This window comes from Patella vulgata, chromosome 2 (assembly GCF_932274485.2).
Source record: "Patella vulgata chromosome 2, xgPatVulg1.2, whole genome shotgun sequence".
In the NCBI taxonomy this organism is placed as follows: Eukaryota; Metazoa; Mollusca; class Gastropoda; family Patellidae; genus Patella; species Patella vulgata.
This window is the reverse complement of record NC_065880.2, coordinates 12,136,188-12,155,701: the sequence shown is the minus strand read 5'-3', so window position 1 is coordinate 12,155,701 and position 19,514 is coordinate 12,136,188. Positions and strand designations below refer to the sequence as shown.

Here is a 19,514-nt window from a genome sequence, read left to right as displayed (position 1 = left end):
TGGTTGTTTACATCTGTTTATGGTTGCTTATTTTTATATATTTTTTTGTTTCTTTGGTAAAATTTAATGTTCTCATCTTTTTTTGTGTGTGTGGTAACAAGAATTTGCCCGTTTATTTAACCATAAAGATATATTTATTCAACTCTTGCGATAAACGATGGGGCCAGATTATTCCAACAAGAAAATTACACATTGGATACGCCGGTCTACTGCCTACGTACAATGGTGTATTTTGCCCATTTATACATTAGGGTAATGAATGGGGGCTTTGCAAGACTCGAATGCATTCAACTGATGAGAATATTCTTGGCGCAATTTTATTACTTAATATGTGTATTTTATGTTTATATGTATAAATGATCACCTGAGTGGAGCGATACCAAACGATTTGCTTAAAATAATGGTTAGACTACATCATCGGCCCGCACAAAGCATGGAAATCACAGAACCGCTTGGTCTCGAAAATAATATAGCCTGAGACAGTAGCTTAAGCGCAGGGAAAACGTGTATGTTTTTTGTTTAAAAATCCATTAAAAACTGTAGCCTCAAACATTTATTTTAACAAATTTTTAGGGTTTTTTCCCGAAAAGAGGGGACAAATCAGGAACGGAAGGTCGCGGAAGACTGAATAACGATAACACTGGTAAAGTTTCAGACCAATTCTGGAACAAAAAAGTCGTATAACGCTGAAATTGAATAGGGGTCAGTCTTTCAGGGTCTGCAATCATCACACCAAATTTGACCAACGGACGGACGGAGCAACAGACAGGACCGATGATGCCCAAATTACGATGGGTGTATAAAAAAATTGCCAATAGAAAATAAAGAGGGTCACCTCTGCCCCCTCTCTGTATCCGCGCCTGAGACAATCTCCGTATGAACACCAAGACCCCGTGTTTAATCATTTATCCTCAAAAGAGAGATAGAGAGAGAGAGAGTTTAACATCCAACAAGAAAAGGGCGCTGACTCCGAGACTGGCCCCTTTGACTTCTCTGCAAGTGCCTCTTTGCCCAGTAAACTAAGGCACGTACGCATCATGAATCATTCCACCATTCATCAGTGCCGTTGTACAGAGGACATACGACAAAAGGCACTGGCTTACTAAACAGGAGGTCCCAAGATTAATCCAGCGGTTTTGACCGAGAAACTTCCTTGGGGTTTTTAAGCGTGGTCCCCCCTTGTCAGTGGCACCTATATCCGTTTTTATTGGCCCAGTTGAAACCTATTTCATTTCATTTCACAAAACGCGAATACCGATGATTGGATGCATGGTTATAAGAGCGCTAAATTCAGCGATTCTGGTTAGAATAAACTACCGGACATTTAAACCTTTACATACACTTTTGCCACGACGTGTTTTCCACTGACCTAACCGCGGCCGAAGGTCTGTTTCTTAATCCACCCCTGTACAAAGATATGATGAGTTGAATAGTTGTCCATATCTGGCATACTATGTAGACGATATAAATGGGATATGGTCAACGAAATCTATCGCGAGGGGGAGGGGGGGGGTGATGGCGCTTCGAAGTCTAGCTGGGGACTGCGGTTTCCCCCCCACAGGAAAGACCCCTGCGAAATCAACATCGCTGGAAGCGGACGCTAAACACTAATAGACGAAGAAGAAATCCATCGCCATCCTCACTGATAGACCTCCCTTTATTCGGATTGAATCCAAAACCAATAGATTGGTATTTTGATTTTGTTTCTGAGTTCATTTTTAACGTGGATCAACCCGTAAATATAGATATTATCCTGTAATGTAAATGGTGATCTGCAGCTTTTAACGCCAAAAATAATTATTTTATATTATTAATCAAGTATGTACTTAAAAATATACAAAGAGAAAACAAAATCATAATAAACAAAAACATGTCTCAAACTTCATATGCAATCGATAAAATCTGATTAAAATACAAATCTATATTTCGTTTATTTTTTTATACTTTCCATGGCCTACACTACACGAAGAGGTTGCGTCAGGGGTCATACGAGCGGCTTTTGACACCATGACGTTAGACATTGATTAATCAGCGTTGACGTTTCTAGGGGTTTACCCACAGTTCCGTGCAGAACACGCCAATAACTCGCCATAACAGGAAGTTTCATTGGCTAAATTCTAAATCCTCACACCTCCTAGAACGCCTGTTATATAACAACTCTTCCAGATCCTAGTGTTGTGAAGACAAGTAAAACGAAATTTTAAACTATAAAAAAACAAAAAAACGAAATAGGATTCGTGTTTTAATCAGATTGCAATCGATAAAATCAAGGCCTCTTGAAGATTTCAGCTATTTTATCCACCAATGATGTTGAAAGATGTATATTGTTTACATTCGTAAGATCTCCTTGCTTTTGATCCTTTTTAGTTTGGGCATTGATTTTACTTCTTCTTAGTTCTTCCCGTACTTCTTGTTGGCCATTGTTGGACATATTTGGTGACTGTTTAGCATCTAAGTTTAATATAGTTGTAGATATTTTTTCACTGCAATAATTCCATTCGTGTTGTTCAAAGAACCCAGAACTTTGTTGACCATCTTCTGTGCTGTCGAGAGTGTGTATACATGTATCCATGAATTTCTGTTCTATTGATTGTTCTTCTTCATCGAGGAATAAATCTACTTGAATATCTTCATTAGTTCCAGGTGGTAATTTTGCTTGGTTTTGGACTTTTTTCTCTGTAACAAGAAATTTGAGTTCCTTTGTTCGCTTAGCCGCTTCTACACACTTTTGTTTGATTCTTTTAAATTCCATTCTTTCAGCTTTTCTTCTCTTTTGCATCAATTCCACCTGTGAATAGATTTCGATAAAGGAATGTTATGAATATCTATTTGACAGACATCACTCGGGAAACCTCGGCAGATTCCAGTACCCTACACCTAGCCTCGGCTGTATGACGAAGTACGCCATTGGAACTACTTTCAAGTTCCGGGATTACCAACGGCGTTTCCCATGACGACGCCTATGAAAGATGTTTTATCACACAAATATTTCAAAGTCTGAAGCTGTTTTTCTTTCAAGTCTATCCGATTTTCTTCAAACAAGGACAACTTTGCACTGACAATTCTACACACGCTTTGAACGACGCGATTCTGATAACACTTTTTTAAAAGCGGCAAGTTTTCCTAATAAGTAAACCGGTGCTGCATCGCAATTGTATTAGGCGTAGGTACATATCACTTACCGTCATACAGCCGAGGCTAGATGTAGAGTAAAGGAATCTGCCGTGGTTTGCCGATTGTGACAGACATAACTTTGTCAGAGAACGAATATACCCCACCCCACCCAACTCCTCCATAACCTCTCTAGAAAGAGGTAAAGTGGTCACAGGTGTCGACGACGACGACTGACAAGTTGCATTCAATAGGGTTACCGTTATCACCAACTGGACATTTTTACAAAACAATTTTAAAGTGTATTTATGAAAAAACCCACTACGACCTGTTGAGCATTTAAAACGTTATAGCGTAATGAGCAATAACTCTGTAGAAATTTATGCACGAATCTGTCTTTTAATAGGGTTTGGCTAGCCAAACAACACCAGCAGTTTGAAAGACTCTGAACCCCAGCAAGGTTTCGGCGACAAGGGCAATGGTTTAAACATATTTTATTGCAAATAATTTACAAAGGGATTAGGACAATTTATAAAAATTATGAACCTTCTCCAAGGGAATAGAATAATATAATATTATATAATATATGATGGCAGAACAAACATTTAACATACAGTGAAATGAAATGAAATGGGGTTTAACGTCCTACTGTTCTGCTCCTAATGAAGACGGACATACGCCATACAGTGTGCTATGAGGGAAATTTTGCCCGGGCAGCGGCGCTACGGCCTACTCTTATATCGAATTCCAACTGCCAAGGGATCTTTTACGTGCACACCAATGTGTACACGGGACCTCGGTTTTTCGTCCCATCCGAACGACTAGACAGCTTTCCTTGTCAGGCCCTCCATCCTGCATCAGTGACAAGGGGAAATCACGCCGGAAAATCTGGATGAACTTTCTCGGCCAATGCAGGGATCGAAAACCCGACCTCCAGGCTAGCGAGCCAGCGCCTTACCCACTTAGCCACGTGATCCCCCTTAACATACAGTAGATACAGCTATATACTAAATTAAGAATCTAATATAAACTATAATCATAATTAAATATGTGTTTATCTAAATAAAGTGATAAATATGAGTGTGTGGACACTAACTGCAAAACATTCATGAACGATTCTAAATTTCGCCGAGGTGCATTTATAAGACTATAGCAAAAATGAAATGAAATGAAAAGAATAAATGGGGTTTAAAGTTCTGCACCGACTGGGCTTACGATCATGGGCGTGCACCATGTAGTGTGTGCTTACTCGTATTTCGAATTCCAACTTTTAACGGTTCTTTTACGTGCACGCGTGCACGTAACCTGACACATGGGAACTACACCGGAAAATTACACATTTTAGCAAGCCAAAGACTTACTAACTGAGTCACCGCGGCTCCCTTATGACTATAGCCAAACAATCCAGACAGATTATTTCAATTTATTAACCATTAATAAGAGAAAGATTATTTAGCATTTATGAATAATAATAATTTTGTAAAGTTGTAGCGCCACGAAAAAAATGGATTTGGTTGGGTTTTTTTTTTATTAATAGCACAACTTTAACCGTTAGATGTTTGATTTGTATAATTTAACATCATATTGTACCGGTACGTACACCAACGTACAACCTGTATAACCTAAAATACCATAGCTATATATTATATTATTTACCTTTTCTCGCACATCGGCTACATCACTTTTTAAGATTTTCAAATCCCCTTCCAAAGGCAGAATATAATTCACTTCTTCACAAACGTCTGAAATATACACAGGGGTTATATAGAGGCAGCCATTCTGATACTCCCAGATACTGAGGTTATTTGAATATGGAGGGTGGGGGGGGGGGAGATATGGAGGTGGATGGCCGAGTGGTTAGCGTGTGTGGCTTGTATCATAAGGTCTGTCATTGAGTCAGCTGGTGTGGTTTCGATTCCCCGGTTGTACGTGACAAGGTGTTGGGTCGCATGTCCAACCTCGTGAGTTTTCTCCGGGTCCTCCGGTTTCCTACCACTGGAAAAGACCCCTACGCGCAAGGGAATTATTGAAATAAAATTGAACCATATGTTAGTCCCGAAAAGACCTAGTTTGTATCGACTGGACTCTCTCTCCCCCTCTCTCTTTCTCTCTCTCTGTGTGACATGTAACTGGGTTTGCAACATCTGGGGTTTTCAGTCTCGTCAACGTTTGAGACTATAACCATGTATTAATATTTATTTCTATATCTAGTCTTCAAGTGTTCTTTACGTGAACACCTGTGGACCTCATTGTGTGTTCCTTCTGAACGACTGGTCACACTGTCCTCCTCAGCCCCGCAAGCGCCTCCTCTGACAAGTGCGAACCGGATTAGGCATTTATAACTGAGGTAAATAATCACCCAAGTCATCGCTTTCCCATTTCACTCTTTCTTCTCTTGACGACCTCAGCAATTCATGCCATTTCATCAGTTCCGTGGTGGTTTCAGTGTCCAATTCTTCGTTGATCAACTAAAATCATAGAACAGGTGTCTATGCTAAAATGGCCCCGGTTTCACAATGCCTTCTCAGACTTAAGTTAAGAATTTACTCAACTTTCAAATTTCAATCACTGTTTATGAGAAATATCTTTGATCCAGAAAAACAAAACTTTCCGCATAGTTTTTTATTGATGTATTTGATACATTAAAACAAAATAAATTTTATAAAGGGCTATTTTTTTTAAGTTAAAATAAAGCGAACAATTTTGAGTAAATTCTTAACTTAAGTCTGATAATGTTTTGTGAAAACGAGGCCTCTTTTTAAATGGTTAGTTCGAAGATATTCCAGGTATAATCAAGAGTTGAAGCTCCTTCAGAATACTTCTAATCATCTCGTTCTCACTTGAAACAACCCCTTGTCGGGGTCACTAAATGTATACATTATTAAACAACTGGAAGAAAAGTTGATCATTATAAAATGACAATTTGTATTGAAGAACGACAATACACGTGATACAGTAGATAGTAATTATTTCATATAGCAATTTGTGAACTACAATTCAAAACGATACACAATTCTTCTCTTTTGTTGTTAGAAAATCATCAATTAGCGTCGTTCACATCCAATATATACACAGATAATAAGTGCCGTTACGTCATTCGATGTTCAGTAATGTTTTTAACGATGTCAATTATGATATTTTATGATAATAAATAATAAATATTTTCTTGAATAAACATCTGGGGATAAAATTAAGGGGGCGAAATGGCCTTAAAAAGAAACCTTGACATTCAACAAATGATATGAAGAGCTTTGTTCGGTGAAGACCAGGAACCACGTTGGCTCCCTAACCAGAGGATTCCGTGGACGATATCGGTGTTGACTGTGAAAGTTCTTCGTAGTTTTGATGCACGATGGAGGGTGGACAAAATCATTCGGATGGGACGGACACTCGAAGTTCCGTGGTCAATGTGAATAAGGCTTGGACCATAGTTTTTAGTAAGAGTACGTTTAAGGGTTTTGGAGTCTATATATATATATATATATATGATTTATTTTCTGGGTTACTATAAATTGAATAAGCGCAAAGAACATCACCTGGATATGACGAAGTCTGTCATCAGCCTCTCCTAGATCAGCAATAGCACACCTGTATTTGGCTCTAAGAGCATTTGTTTGCCGTTCAAGATTTTCTGAAATCATAGATAAACAATCATTGCTGACAACAAACCATTGAATAACAAGGTCAAAGTTTATTACATTTCAGATATTTGGTTTCAATTTCCGTAAATTTGCAATCGAACCAGTAATCAGTAACGAAATTGTCTTTTTCTGACCTTGAGGCACATTGCAATTTGATTAAAATACAAATCTATATTTCGTGTCGTTTTTTTGTTCTTTCCATGGGCTCTACTACATAAAGATCTGACCAGTTGTAGTGGAAGGTCATATGAGCGGCTTTTGACCCTATGACGCCAGACATTTGATTAACCCATCAGCGTTGATGTTTCTAGGTGGTTACCGACAGTTCATTGCACCTCACGTCAAAAACTCGCCGTAACAGACCGTTTCATTGGTTAATCCTTCACACCATACAGAACGCGGATAATGTAACAACTCTTCCAGATCCTGCTGTAGTAAAGGCAAGTAAAACGAAATTGTGAACTATAAAAAACGAAACGAAATAGGATCTGTGTTTTAATCAGATTGGGCACATCGTTAATGGATGATTAAAGCGTATTGAATTGCAGCGTATATCTCTGTCGGTTTGGCAACATTTAATGTACTTTCCAGTCTGACCACAAAAAAAGTGGACGCAACACAAATAACCCCAAACCCTCAAATTATGTATATTATTTACCTATAGATTTGTTCTAAATCTACTGTATACAAAAATATCAAAAGACGACGTTTATAAGTTGATATAACGTTTACTTAATCGTTTTGTATTGTCATATCGAGTCCCTTGTTACAAATGGCGCTGAAATGCATTATGGACACGATTCGTGTAGCAATGGTAAAATGTGTATTTTGTCTTAGCCTAAATATTGGATATCAGAAGCCCATCTTTTCCCGGTAAGATCAAAACATGTTGTTTTAAATTGACAAATAATTCGCGTTTTCAATGTCGAATACTTTAGATGATATTGAATTAGAGACTTTGCTACTTTAAACTGAATTCTTCAAGTAGTTGGTCGATTAGTTTAGATTTTTGTAAAATTGTGTATTTCTATCTAACCTCTTTCAGCACAAAGTTCTGCGATCCTATCTCTTTCATTAGATTCTTGTAGTTGTAGATATTCTTTCTGGCATTCTTTCCACCTGTCTTCTATAGTAATATCGTTGATCTCATGTCGCATCGCCACTAAATAGAATCATAATAAATCGTTTTAGAGGGAGCCACGGTGGCTAAGTGGGTGAAATGCTGGTCGCGGGTTCGCTCCCGGTGTTGGCCGTGAAAGTTCCTCGGGATTTTCCGGCGTGGTTTCTCTTTGTCAGTGGTGCAGGACGGAGGGACTGACAGTTGTCTAGTCGTTCGGGTGAGACGAAAAATCGAGTGCACGTAAAAGATCCCTTGATTTAAAAGTAGGCCGTAGCGCCGCTGTCCGGGCAAAATTTACCCCATAGCACACTGTATAGATAAATCGTTTTAGGATCCCCACTGTGACTGTTCTAATATAATGATATGAAATGAAATGGGGTTTAACGTCCTACTGTTCTGCTCCGACTGGGATAGTGAAGACGGGCATACACCATACAGTGTGCTATGAGGGAAGCGGCACATATGGCCTACTCTTATATCGAATTCCAACTAGATATATAGTCTAGGGATATTGCATCTAATTAAAATGAATAGTATACAGATTATAGACTAATGTAATAAATCTTACCCACTATTTCTTCTAGTTCAGACGTAGCTTCAACTTTCTTTTTCAGCTCTCCCTGAACATTTTTCAATCTGTTGGCAATGGCTTCAGCATTATTGGCAACATGGTCAACTTTATCTGATGTTTCCGATGTTAGTTCATCAGTTTTCTGTATGTCCTTCCATTTTGACCGAATATTCCCGAGTTCATTGTTAAATAATTGATTGACTCCCTGTAATACTGTAATATAATTAGTGCATGGCGCCTCGAAAGTAAATGGACTTTGAGCAGACGTTTGTGCTGCAATACTTGAGGATGGTTTATCTGAAGCTATTGCATTCATTGTCTTTCGTGCTTTATACGTCACAAATGAATTACGTCAAAGCATAAATACGTAAGCAAGTCCTTCGAGTATTTAACAAAATTCTTTACTCAAAAGTTAACGTTTAAGTAGTGGGCGGAAGAATAAATGGAACCGTACAGGGTCAGCATGGATCTCAGTGATACCGTGAGGGAGAAGGAATCAATCATCTGAAAATAATCCCCTAGCAACAGACTAACCAAAGTGTGCATTATAATCTGAAGTGTTTATTTCAGGAGCGATTGTTAGTATGTTGCTAGGGGATTATTTCATCGAAAAACTGAAAGCTATAAATCTTACTTGTAGTCCGGCAACCAAACCTTAGGTTAAGCCTTGACATGGAAATAGTCCATCTAACGTTTTTTTTTTTTTTTTTTTTTTTGGGGGGGGGGGTGGGGATGGATTATTATCTTTAATATGTGTAGACTCAGAATCCGGATGACGCCACCCGGGTGGTATCCTTGGGGAAATTTATATATGCAGCCAAGAGGCATTTTCTGGGTATTTATTTAGTTGGGTTAAAAAAAATCGTGACAAATTCTCTAGGACCTCTAGGCTTGAAGATGTTTTTTTACAAGAATTCGACCCGTTTGACAGCTAATTCAGCTAGGGGGCAAAATTTAAAATTGTTGCTCATTTTGGCGGGAAACTTATAAAGTTCCTTATATAAGTGTACTAATATATTGAAATATATAGGTTTTCGGGGTCTCTTAAATCAGATATAAACATAAAAATATGTTCCGGCCGAAAGGTATTCCAATATCACCGATATATCAAAATGCTGGCCAGATTTGACACGACATTTAGTGTAAATGTAATACGCCAAACAAAAGGTTTCCAGGGTCGCCGAATTCATATCTGAACAGCAAATGCACTATGATTGAGCGAAATGCTAGTATGGTTCTCAAATTCGACATAATAGCTTAGTTTACGAGACCATGAAAGAAAATAGTACAATGTAAAAGCTTCTTTATCAAAGAACTAAGACGAGAGTAAGGCATAATGGGCGTACACAATAATAACTACCTCGAAGATATTTCTTATAAGAACATTCATCACAGCCAAACACAATCAACCATCGTGAGTTGAAAGCAAATGTTTCTGAGAGGATGGGCCCTATCGATAATTAGAACTCAGCGAGCTCCCGTTTCTGACTTATCCCCCCTTTGCAGAAAACCTTGCGACCAAGAAAGAGGCAAACGCTTTTACCATATATTTGAATAATTTGCAATTAAAGCTTTGGTGTCATAAGCGGACAAATCTTCTTGATATTCAGCTAGCGTTCCGCGACCCTCCGTTCCTATTCCCATTTGAAAAAAATGTTGTAACGCTATAAAGGCTACAGTTTTTAACGGATTTGTAACTAGTTTGGCGTGAAGCATTATGATCATGAGAGGACGAACCCTATCGATATTCATCGTTCCAGAGTTATACCCCCTTTTCAAAATACATTGTAAACATGATAGAGACTACTGTCTTCAATGGATTTCTTTCAAATCTGGTGTGAACAAGCAAACAATTCAAAAAGGATGAATGGATCCGGGGGCTAGCCGTAAGCGTCCATCATTCTGTGCCCTGACCACATGACTACCACTGCTCCTTAATGAGAGGAAAAACACTATCAATTTTTAATGAGTTCAGAGAGAGATAGAGAAATGGGGTTTAACACAAACTAGGTCATTTCGGGACTAACACATCGTTCAATTTTATTTCAATAATTCGCTTGCGCTTAGGGGTCTTTAGCAGTGGGAGGAAACCGGAGGACCCGGAGAAAACCCACAAGGTTGGACAGGCGACCATACTCCTTGTCACGTACAACCGGGGAATCGAAACCCCGCCAGTTGACTCAATGACAGACCGTATGATACAGCGCCCACATGCTAACCATTCGGCCATCCAATCCCCCAAATAATGAGTTCAGAGTTGTGTCCATCTGTTATGGAATCTTAGAGGGTTAGTGCTAAATGAGAATATGTAAACAGGGCTAACGCTAATCCCTAACCTAAAATCTCACCAACAATCATGTGCCTAAACCTTATTTACATCTAGTCCTTCGGATGATACGAAAAACCGAGGTCCCGTGCATACATTGGAATGCACGTAAAAGATCCCTTGGGAGTTGGAATTCGATATAAGAGTAGGCGATAGTGATGCTGCCCGGGCAAAATTTCCCTCATAGCACACTGTATGGCATATGCCCGTCTTCATTATCCCAGTATAGGAGCAGAACAGTAGGACGTTAAACCCCCATTTCATTTCATTTCATTCATTTACATCTTAGCAACCTTGACAAAAATTGAGCTGGCCTTAACAAATAGATTTAGCCAATCTTAGAGTAATAGGTGCTATTGTAAAAAGAGAAATGAAATGGGGTTTATTAACATCTTACTTTTCTGCACCGACTGGGCTAATGAAGAAGGGGTATATGCCATACAGTATGTTATGAGGGAAATTTTGTCCCGACAGCGGCACTACTCTCATTTCAAATTCCAACTGTCAAGAGTTGTTTTACTTACACACGCCAATGTGTACACAGACAGCATCTCGTTTTTCTAGGCCCTCCATCCTGTACCACCGACAAGGTGGAACCTCGCCGGAAAATCTTGAGAAACTGTCTCGGCCAAAACCGGTAACGAACCTGATGACACTGGAGGGCGATTTCCACTCATCTCTGATTAGCTCATTTTGCTTGAGAATAAAGGTCTTTAGGAGTGGGAGTAAATCGAAACATAGGTTGTCAGGTAATGAAACATAGACCCACAGCCTGTAGAACATCAACAATATATTTCAAAGTGATTAAGGCCCAAAACTCTGGCAGTAATTATCGGAAATCGTTAAAAATCAATAGGATTCTTTGTCTCGTGACCTTGAACACTGTGTATAAATCTAAAGTCAATCAGATATTCACGGGCCATAACTCTGGCAGTAATTATCAGAAATCAATAGGATTCTTCGTCTCATGACCTAGAACACTGTGTATAAATTTAAAATCAATCCGACATTAACTTTAGCCTCTAGCTTGTCTACAAGCAATTGTGGACGCCGGACCGACGGATAGCGGTGACAACAAAATACAACCACATTTCAATGTGGGTGTATAAAAACCCACGATGAGGTTTCGCAAGCATACTACTTCTTGCATGTACACATGTACAAGCCTAGGATTGAAACCTCTCACCTTGTCTCAATGATCTAACGCAATAACGTTAAGACAACTTGGCCACCCAACGACTCATTCTCCAACTTAGGCAAATGACTGTGATAATTAATTTATCAAATTTTTATCACATTCAACTCACTAGATTGTGTTTTAAAAAAATAACTCAATCAGACTGTCGAAGACAATGGGTTTAGCGAATGGATATTGATAAAAAAAATTATATTGTACCTTTGTTATTACAAACAGATTGCAGTGGGCCAATTAAATATGCATAGAGATGGTGTCGATATTCGAACTTTGACACCAAAACTTTGAATATTTTTTTTTACCATGCACACTCTTATAACAGACTTCTGTCAACAAAAATAAAAATGTCTTTGGATATTTAACTCAAATTTTGTATGCCCCTTTTTTTAATATCAATTTGAGTAATCTGAAAAATATGTGACACCTGCCTTTCCCTTTCAGAAATCTTGTATACACCACTAAAATCAAGGAAGTGTATTAGTTAGCAATGTCCCCTTCATCCATAACAACTTAAACAGCAAATACGATAAGATAAGATTTATTATACAAAAACATCCATTTAAGGAAAGGACGGCATACGATACATAAATAAAGTAAGAGCAATAACAATACAACAATTACTGAACATTGATAATAGACCTACAATAACATTATCAAGTATAAGAATAATATAATGAGACACAACGAAAACGCCACACTGATTTGACATTAAGTGCGGGCCAGACATAATGCCGCTGAAATATGAATTTTGGAAAGATTGCACACTGGATATTTATTTTACAGTGAAGGGTAGGCACAAGGGTTAAAAAATCAAAATTAATTAACAGCATTGAGTCAAAATGGTTTGACTAAGGCCATATGGCAGAGCATAGATGGCCACAAACAGTGTTGGCGCTGATAAACCAATGTGCACCCATTGCAAGACAGCATTACAGGAAGCTGGCAGCGAAGGATCTTTTGGATTTTGTCAGATAATGTTTGGTCTTGTCGCACCTTGCTGTCCAAGCCATGGCTGATATCTTGCACATCCTATTTGCTGGAAACAATAGGCCAGTCACTGAATGGTACTGTAATAGCATCCCATCCATTGGGCGACAGCTCTGGTACTCAAGCTGCCTCGAATTAATACATTGGCATGTTTTTGGTATTCAGGTCTCAACTGAAAAACTGATCTTTGCATTTTAAAAGCCATACATGTACATGTACTTTATACCCCTTTGTCTACACTACACCATAAAATCATGATACAATCATACATTTATAAAGTGCCGTGTTCTCATTGCGTCTCAGTTACATTTCCATTTTACAGACGGATTACACTAATAAAATTCTTTTTAATATTAAATAACAGTTATACTATGGGTGTTCCAAAATAAATTGAATTAATAGATATTGGACGGTTTAGAATTAATAGATCTAACAGACGATTGAAAATACTCCAATTCACTTTTTAAAGAGGCATTATTACTTTCAACAAGAATTGTAAAAATTGTTGAAAATTCAAACACTTACCCACTTTGAGAAATGTTTTTTTTAGCATACAGGTTCGTTCAAAATCTTGACCAATTGTTCAAATTGTATACTGCATTCGAGTACATGTACATATGTGAGCTTATAGTTAAATCATGTCAAAGAAAACCTTTTTTTTTTTTACTGAACTAAGCACTAATGCCTCTTTAAGTTAGGTCAAAATTTCATTTTACAACAAGAATAAAATACTTTACATAAGATACATGTACTTCATATACTTAAAGTTTACACATTTATGGATGTTTCAAAAAAAAATTATCTAATGTGAAAATAAACAAATAATGGGCAGGTGAAATTAATAGCTTTGATCTAAAGGAGATTAAAATTTAATAGAGCTAATGGACCATTGAAATTATTAATTTATTTTTAAACAATTCTAACAGTCTAGCAAAAAGCAAAACTTACATTTTATATAGAGGGATTATAAATAAAATACTTTAAATTTTATACTGGATATAATAGTTTAACATGTATAAGTGTTTCAAAAAAAGTTTTATCTTGTGTGAAATTACTAGATGATGGACGGCTGAAATTATTAGTTTAGATATAATGGACGTTTAAACATACATTATGCAAGAGCTAGAACTGTCTATTGTAGGCCTTTCTTTAGGCCTGAAATGTTGTCTCAATTATTAATTAGACTTTAATTAACTTATCCAGTATAATCAACTCTCGATGTCATTGTTAGCTTGCGATATTTATTGGATTAAGATCCAATTTACTGCTCAATTTTCTTTCGTGATTTAATCATGAAATGAATAATTGAGACTATGTTTTTTTATCGTACCAACGTTAGTAATGATGATCGAGGCTAGGCCGACAATTCTATCGCTAAATTCTTGTTTCAGAGTGGATCAATTTGACTAAAATTTTCAGCAAATTCCCTTTACATTATCTAGTTTTTAACTATAATAGTGAGAACTGCCAGCTCTTTATCTAATCTCTCATAATGTATGATCTTTAACATTAATATAGCTAATGGACGGTTCAAAATTAATTTAGTTTTTAAAGATTAAGAGTACGTAGTCAAGTAAAAATTACATTTGACAGAACAATTATACTAATAAAATATTTTTACCCATATAATAAGAGTTTTACTACATTTGGTGTTCCAATAAACTCGTCTGTGTGAAATTATTAGAATTAATGGACAGTTGAAAATATTCAATATATACTTTCTTTAGTCAATAATAATTAAGTTAAAATAAAGGCTATCAATTAAAGTTACATTCCTTTGATAAATCACGATGGCTAAGTGGGTAAGACGCTGGCTCGCTAGCCTGGAGCTCAGGTGTTCGATCCCTGCTTTGACCGAGAAAGTTCACCCAGATTTTCCGACATGGTTCCTGCTTGTCAGTGCTGCAGGATGGAGGGCCTGACAAGGGCAGCTGTCTAGTCATTCAGATGGGACGAAAAACCGAGGTCCTGTGTACATATTGGCGTGCAGGTAAATGATCCCTTGGCAGTTGGAATTCCATATAAGAGTAGGCTGTAGTGCCCCTGCCCGGGCAAAATTTCCCTCATAGCACACTGTATGGCGTATGCCCGTCTTCATTAGCCAGTTTAGGAGCAGAACAGTAGAACGTTAAACCCCATTTCATTTCATTTACTTTCCTTTGATAAATGGGATGGACTGGAATTAGATTACTATCGCCCACTGATGGCATTGAAGTTTATATGATGCCAAGTACAAACAAATGCCCCGTCTTCATTAGCCCAGTTTGGAGCAAAACAGTAGGACGTTAAACCCCATTTCATTTCACAAACAAATGCTATGTAGAGTTTTGTAGTGGTTGGATTTTGAGGTACAAATGAGGTAAAATGGTTTGAAAGTAGCCGCCATTTTTGTTGTCTGGTAAGTCACTATATGTAACAGCCAGGCCAAGGTGGTGGCTATAAGTAACATATCGCATGTATTCAGCTGGCCAACTTTGAGGTTAGAAAAGGAATACCCTACTTACTTACATACAATTAATCTGATTAAACTACAGTTCTATATTTCGTTTCGTTTTTTTATACTTTCGATCGACTCTACTACATGAAGATCTGACAAGTTGTAGTGGGTGGTCGCGTCAGAGGTCATAAGAGCGACTTTTGACCCAATGACGTCAGACATTTGATTAACCAACCAGCATTAATGTTTCTAGCAGGTTACCCACAGTTCCGTGCAACTTACGCCAAAAACTCGCCGTAACAGACCGTTTCATTGGCTAATCCCTCACATCATCCAGAACACCGATTATATAACAATTCTTCCAGATCCCAGTGTAGTAAAGACAAGTAAAACGAAATTTTGAACTATAAAAAACGAAGCAAAATAGGATCTGTGTTTTAATCAGATTGACATACAACAATGTACTTAATAAATACCATAGGTACTATGATTAGATTTTTCCTGTTTATTAGAAAAAATTTCTGAGATAACCATTGATGACTTTAATATCATCAAAGTGACAAAGGAATATATCTTTTAATAGTAAAACAAGACGAGCTGACTAAGATAATCTAGTTATCACATCTTCGAGACAATGACTTTGGAATGAATTAATGTGGAATAATTTCCTACAATAGGTAACAATTTAAAGTGTCCTCAAATTGCTTGTGCATTACATGCACATTGTGGGTGTGCATTACTTTTGTTCGTGGCGCAAAACTCCTTGGCCAAAGAGTCAGATGTTAGGCAGGAGGTGACTCTTGTAGTGTGTTGACTTCTGTTTCTGTTTCTGTGGATTGTTAGGAACTGGTGATGTAGATACAGGCGGTGGCTTTAACTGCGGTAATTGTTGATATGCTTGTGTATTGCTAAATCGAGAACTGTAATCCTTCTTACGAAAGGAGTGTAACTCTTTCTGAGCTGTTGGGTCTTTCTCCCTCATTTTTTCTAGGTATGGATGTTGTAGTAACTGTTTGCATGTAGCTCTATCTTGGGGATCCATCTTGAGACAATCATTCAAAAAAGATAGGGCATTTGGACTAAAGTTGGAAAATTTTTCTTCTAAAGGCTCCATTCTTTCTGGATTTGGTATTATCATGCCCTTAAAAAATGCATTGCTAGAAAATATATCCATGTGTCGAGGTGTTAGGTCACCTAAAGTTTTTCTTATTAGATATAACTGATCTAAATCAGATCTTCCCGGCCATAGGGCTTGACCCGTCTTTAACTCTGAAAAAACACATCCAATAGCCCACACATCTACAGAAGGACCATATTGCGTATCTCCGACTAATAATTCTGGTGCTCTATACCATCTAGTTGCCACGTAATCGGTGTACTCATCGCCAGGACCTGTCAGCATTCTGGCAAAACCAAAGTCACACAACTTGACTTGACCACTTCTGGTTATTAGGATATTTTCTGGTTTGACATCTCTATGTATGGCATTATGTTGATGACAAAAATTGACTGCTAATAATGTCTGGTAAACAACCGTCATCGTGGTTGATTCCCCAACACCACTAGGATGAAGATCCAATTCATGTAACGCTGTATGATCAACATACTCAAACACAAGATGAAGTCGTCGTCTCCGTCTAAATACTTCTAGTAAGTTGACAAGATTGTTGTGTTTTAATTGCTTCAACATTCGTATTTCCCTCATCGCTATTTTACGAATTAAAGGATCATCTTCCGATTCCACAAACTTCTTTATTGCAACGAGCTGTCCAGTTTCTTTATTTCGACACTTAAAAACCAATCCATAGGATCCTTCACCTATTTTACTGATTCTGTCATACTTCTCCATTGTTCTATTAAATGATTTTGCGGGCTACAAGATTATCAGAATATATTCCAAGTACGAATAATAACAATAAATGTTTAGGCTAGCACACAACCGTGATATCAACACAACTACAGGGCATGACAATGATGTTCATTCTAGTTATTGACCACTGGCACTGTTGATTGAAAAATATTTTGACATCATGCGTAGAATCCATTTGAAATTTGACTAGAGTCTAGATCCATACATACAATACACACACAACAGAAATTCGTGTAGATGTTTGATAGGCTTAGGCCGAGAGGCTAACCTCCTTTGTCGTATAATTTTGTTCGTCCTTTCTAGTCCTATTTCTTGTTTAGACTTAGACCAAAATAGTAATATGATGGCCGTGATGAATATTGTGCATTTCGGTGTGTGCCATCTTCGCTTACACTTTGATTATTATTATCCCATTATGTAAAAGACACAGACGACGTATTCAAATACCTTTTTACTATTTTATGTATTATGTAACGATTACAATCCTTAACGAAATACTTTCACAAATTCCTTGTTATCTTATCGCCATTTTGTAGTGGCTGTTTGTTTCAGAATGATCTAGAACCTGTGTTCATGACCTTGCAAGGTATTTGCCGTCAATCCTTGTTAGTGGGATAAATCACGATAGGGCTGAGGGCCGATATCGGTATTAACTATTTGCCAAAATAGTGTGTTTTCGCTCCTTTTGAATTTTAAAGCCATCATTCGCAGCCCAGTGTCCTATTACAAGGCATTATTTTTGGTCGATCGGGATCACCGAACTTCGATCTCAGATCCTTGTACGAAACAAACGCACCCCAAGCATTCCAACCAGGTATGCTAATAGCGCATGCGTCAAGCTTGCACAGTTTCCATAATAGAACTATGGCCTCATGGATGAGACAAGGTCGTATATTACGCACACATTTTATTGGGCTTGCGCAAAAGAACACATACGGTTTCCTTCATATATGTTATGGGTAAATGAAACGAAAGGTAAATGAAAATGGTGTTAAATATTTTTTTTTTTATTTTCACAGATAACTGATTATTAGAAAAATTGCTCCACCCAAGACAAATTCAATAGATAACCATAGATAATACCAATGATTTAATCGAACGATTAGCTTTTTTAATGTTTTGGGGTTTGTTTGTTTTGGTTTTTTTTTTTTTGGGGGGGGGGGGGGGGGTATGTGGTTTTAAACACAATCGTTTATTTTGGCATTTCTTATCCGTTAGATTAAACCAAAGAGCATAATATATAGACCATCAAATAAATCATCGGAGGAAATTGTTTCATGATCGGCATAATTGTGTCCGTAAGAAAAGGGTAATTTATGTAACCGATCAAAAATACTGACAAAAATGAATTAACGAAATGATACGGATAACTAACACATCTTTCTCGGGCAAATAATTATAGCCACTTCAAAGGAATTTTACCCTAGTGGCAGTAGCTAGGGTAAGAAAAAAAAAGGGGGTTCTGTCGATAAGATCAATTTGATAAGGCCAACTTCAAGTTTGGTCAAAGGTCACGTGATGTGAACAGGGCCAGCGCTAATCCCAGTACTAAGCCCTGGACCCTATTTCCCTGGTGTTTCACAAAGTTTTAACTAAGATAAAATCCAAATTTTAGTAATTTGATTGGATAATATTAGATTGGTTTTAGTGCTTAGCCAATCAAAATTGAAGTATCTACTAAAATTTGGATTTTATCTTTAGTTAAAATTTCTTGAAACAGGGCCTAACGCTTATACTCTAATCTCGCTGCGACCTTGACGAAAATCGGGCTGGCCATAACAAATAGATCTAGGCCGCTGGAATTTTAAACTACTATCTTCTTCTGATCATACGGGTCACAATTCTATGGAATACAATTACTGCTTATTACTGAGCGACGTTCCGACTAGGCTTCTCTAGTAATTGGACTCCATAGAATTGTGACCTGTATACTCCAGTTCAATTACTAAATGCCATTGAAACAATTCTTCTGATCAACTATAGATTTAAATGAAATAAATTATAAAAGAAACTCAGCCGCGCCAAAGATCTCTGGTAGATCAAAACAAAAACAAATCTCGTCTGTCCAAAAATAATAAGTGAACAGATAAAGCGGATCACGTATCTCCTCTCCTCATTCGTTTCATAATTACGTCGCCGGGAGTAAAAATTTAGATTTCACAAGGTAATACTTTGCCGTGACTGACAATACGACTTCTTGTCGCGGGATAAACAATCTAAACATTAGGGAACTCGGTTGTCAAGAATGATGCCATT

General features: G+C 37.5%; 1 protein-coding gene across 2 annotated transcripts in view; it reads right to left on the bottom strand.

Moving 5' to 3' along the window:
• The window catches only part of LOC126812050 (cyclin-dependent kinase-like 4), a 50,443-nt gene extending 32,615 nt beyond the window's left edge, over window positions 1-17,828 (bottom strand). The window contains exon 1 of one of the 2 annotated variants that reach the window (XR_008785986.1): window positions 14,460-17,828. Coding sequence is in view for 1 of the 2 variants with exons in the window: in XM_050538222.2 (XP_050394179.2) it covers window positions 16,164-17,237 (1,074 nt within the window). In the remaining variant the exon portion in view is untranslated. Of the gene's footprint in view, window positions 1-12,486 lie in introns of those variants that run through there. The other variant, XM_050538222.2, reaches the window with a different exon arrangement.
• Between the last annotated feature and the right edge of the window lie 1,686 nt (window positions 17,829-19,514).